This window comes from Mus caroli, chromosome 7 (genome assembly GCF_900094665.2).
Source record: "Mus caroli chromosome 7, CAROLI_EIJ_v1.1, whole genome shotgun sequence".
Taxonomy (NCBI): domain Eukaryota; kingdom Metazoa; phylum Chordata; class Mammalia; order Rodentia; family Muridae; genus Mus; species Mus caroli.
In genome coordinates, this window is record NC_034576.1 from 18,975,669 (window position 1) to 18,977,100 (window position 1,432).

General features: G+C 53.1%; 1 protein-coding gene across 1 annotated transcript in view; it reads right to left on the minus strand.

The window, feature by feature from the left end:
- Nucleotides 1–943: 943 nt before the first annotated feature.
- The window catches only part of Apoc4 (apolipoprotein C4), a 4,696-nt gene continuing 4,207 nt past the window's right edge, over nucleotides 944–1,432 (minus strand). Inside the window, exon 3 of the mRNA XM_021168686.2 lies at nucleotides 944–1,171. Within this exon, the coding sequence (XP_021024345.1) occupies nucleotides 1,006–1,171 (166 nt within the window). The 3' untranslated portion in view covers nucleotides 944–1,005. The remainder of the gene's footprint in view (nucleotides 1,172–1,432) is intronic.

Consider the following 1,432-nt stretch of genomic DNA (forward strand, 5'->3'; position numbering starts at 1 on the left):
AAAAAAAAAAATCAGAGTGAGTCCAGGAACCAGGAACCACTGGGCAACTTAGCAAGGTTTTTATCTGAAAATGAAAAGGCTTTTTATGGTTTCATTCAAAGACAGGGCTTCATGTAGTTCAGGCTACCCCCCAGAATGCTCTGTGTAGCTGAGGGTGTCCTGATTTTCCAAGGGCTGGGATGGCAGGTTTGTACCACCATGGCCAGCCTAGTCTACAGAGCAAGTTTCAGGACAGGTGGCCCATCCTGTAACGGAGCTTGCTACCAAGGCTGATGACCTGCGTTCAGTCCCCCATGTAAAGGGAGAGAACAAATGCTTGAAGGTTGTCTTCTAATGCCTTACGCATGGCTGGTGGCTGGTGTGCGCATACTCTCGCGTGCTGGCGCACACACAGAGAGGTGTAATAATTGGCAGTCTGTCACATTAACCACTCTGCTACCTTGTCATCCCCTCAATAAATGTAGTTTTAAAAAGAAGGCTGGGGCTGGGGCTCAGTAATGGGGAGTTACCTGGCATGTGTTGGGCCCTGGGTTCGATCCCTAGAGTCTCCCCTACTGTCTCCCACAAAAGAGAGACAATCCCCCAATTCCTGAGAGAGACAGGTGAGGTTGGGTATTGTGGAGGGCTTTCTGGATTGGCGGAACCCCACTTGGAATAACAGTATAAGGTCTGCATGTTCTTGGAAGAGAGGGACATTGTGAGGATGTGGGTCATCTGACTCACACCGGCCTCTAAGACTTTGCCTCCTGCATCTGACCTGGTGCCTGGAAGTCTCCTGTTCTCATCAAGCCGGAACCTGTGGGCAGGGGGAGGTTTTCACTTTGGCCCCTTCCCTTAAAGCTTTCCTTGTGTCCTCCCCAGCCAGGTGACAACTTTTCCACTTATTAACTCCTAGATATGACGGAAGGTTGACCTCTGGCCTCAAGAGAAGCTATGCGTCCGGTGACACAGATCAAGAACAAACACCTTTATTGTGGGTGCCAGGGGAGGGAGGTACGTGGCACTTTAACCCTGAGTCCGGTCTCTGCAGAGCAGTCTGGGACACAGGCTGTGGGTCTTGTTTAGGAGGTGGTCTCTGGAGCTCTGCAGCCAGGCCTGAGTTCGGGGACCCAGGTCTTTCAGGTGATCTTCATAGTAGGTCTGCATAAAGCCCTGGACAGCTCCAGGGCCCCTGTGTAAAGGGGACATCTCAGGTGACAAACCAAATACTACAGGGGTTCAATCCCGTTTACTTATGACCTTCTTCAGACTCAAGATTGCAGAGTCTTTGTACTTCTCCCTCAGACCCAGGGGTCCAGACCCCAGCCCTCCTCCCTTAGACCCAGGGGTCCAGACCCCAGCCCTCCTCACTCAGACCCAGGGCTCCAGGCCCCAGCCCTCCTCCCTCAGACCCAGGGCTCCAGGCCCCAGCCCTCCTCCCTCAGACCCAGGG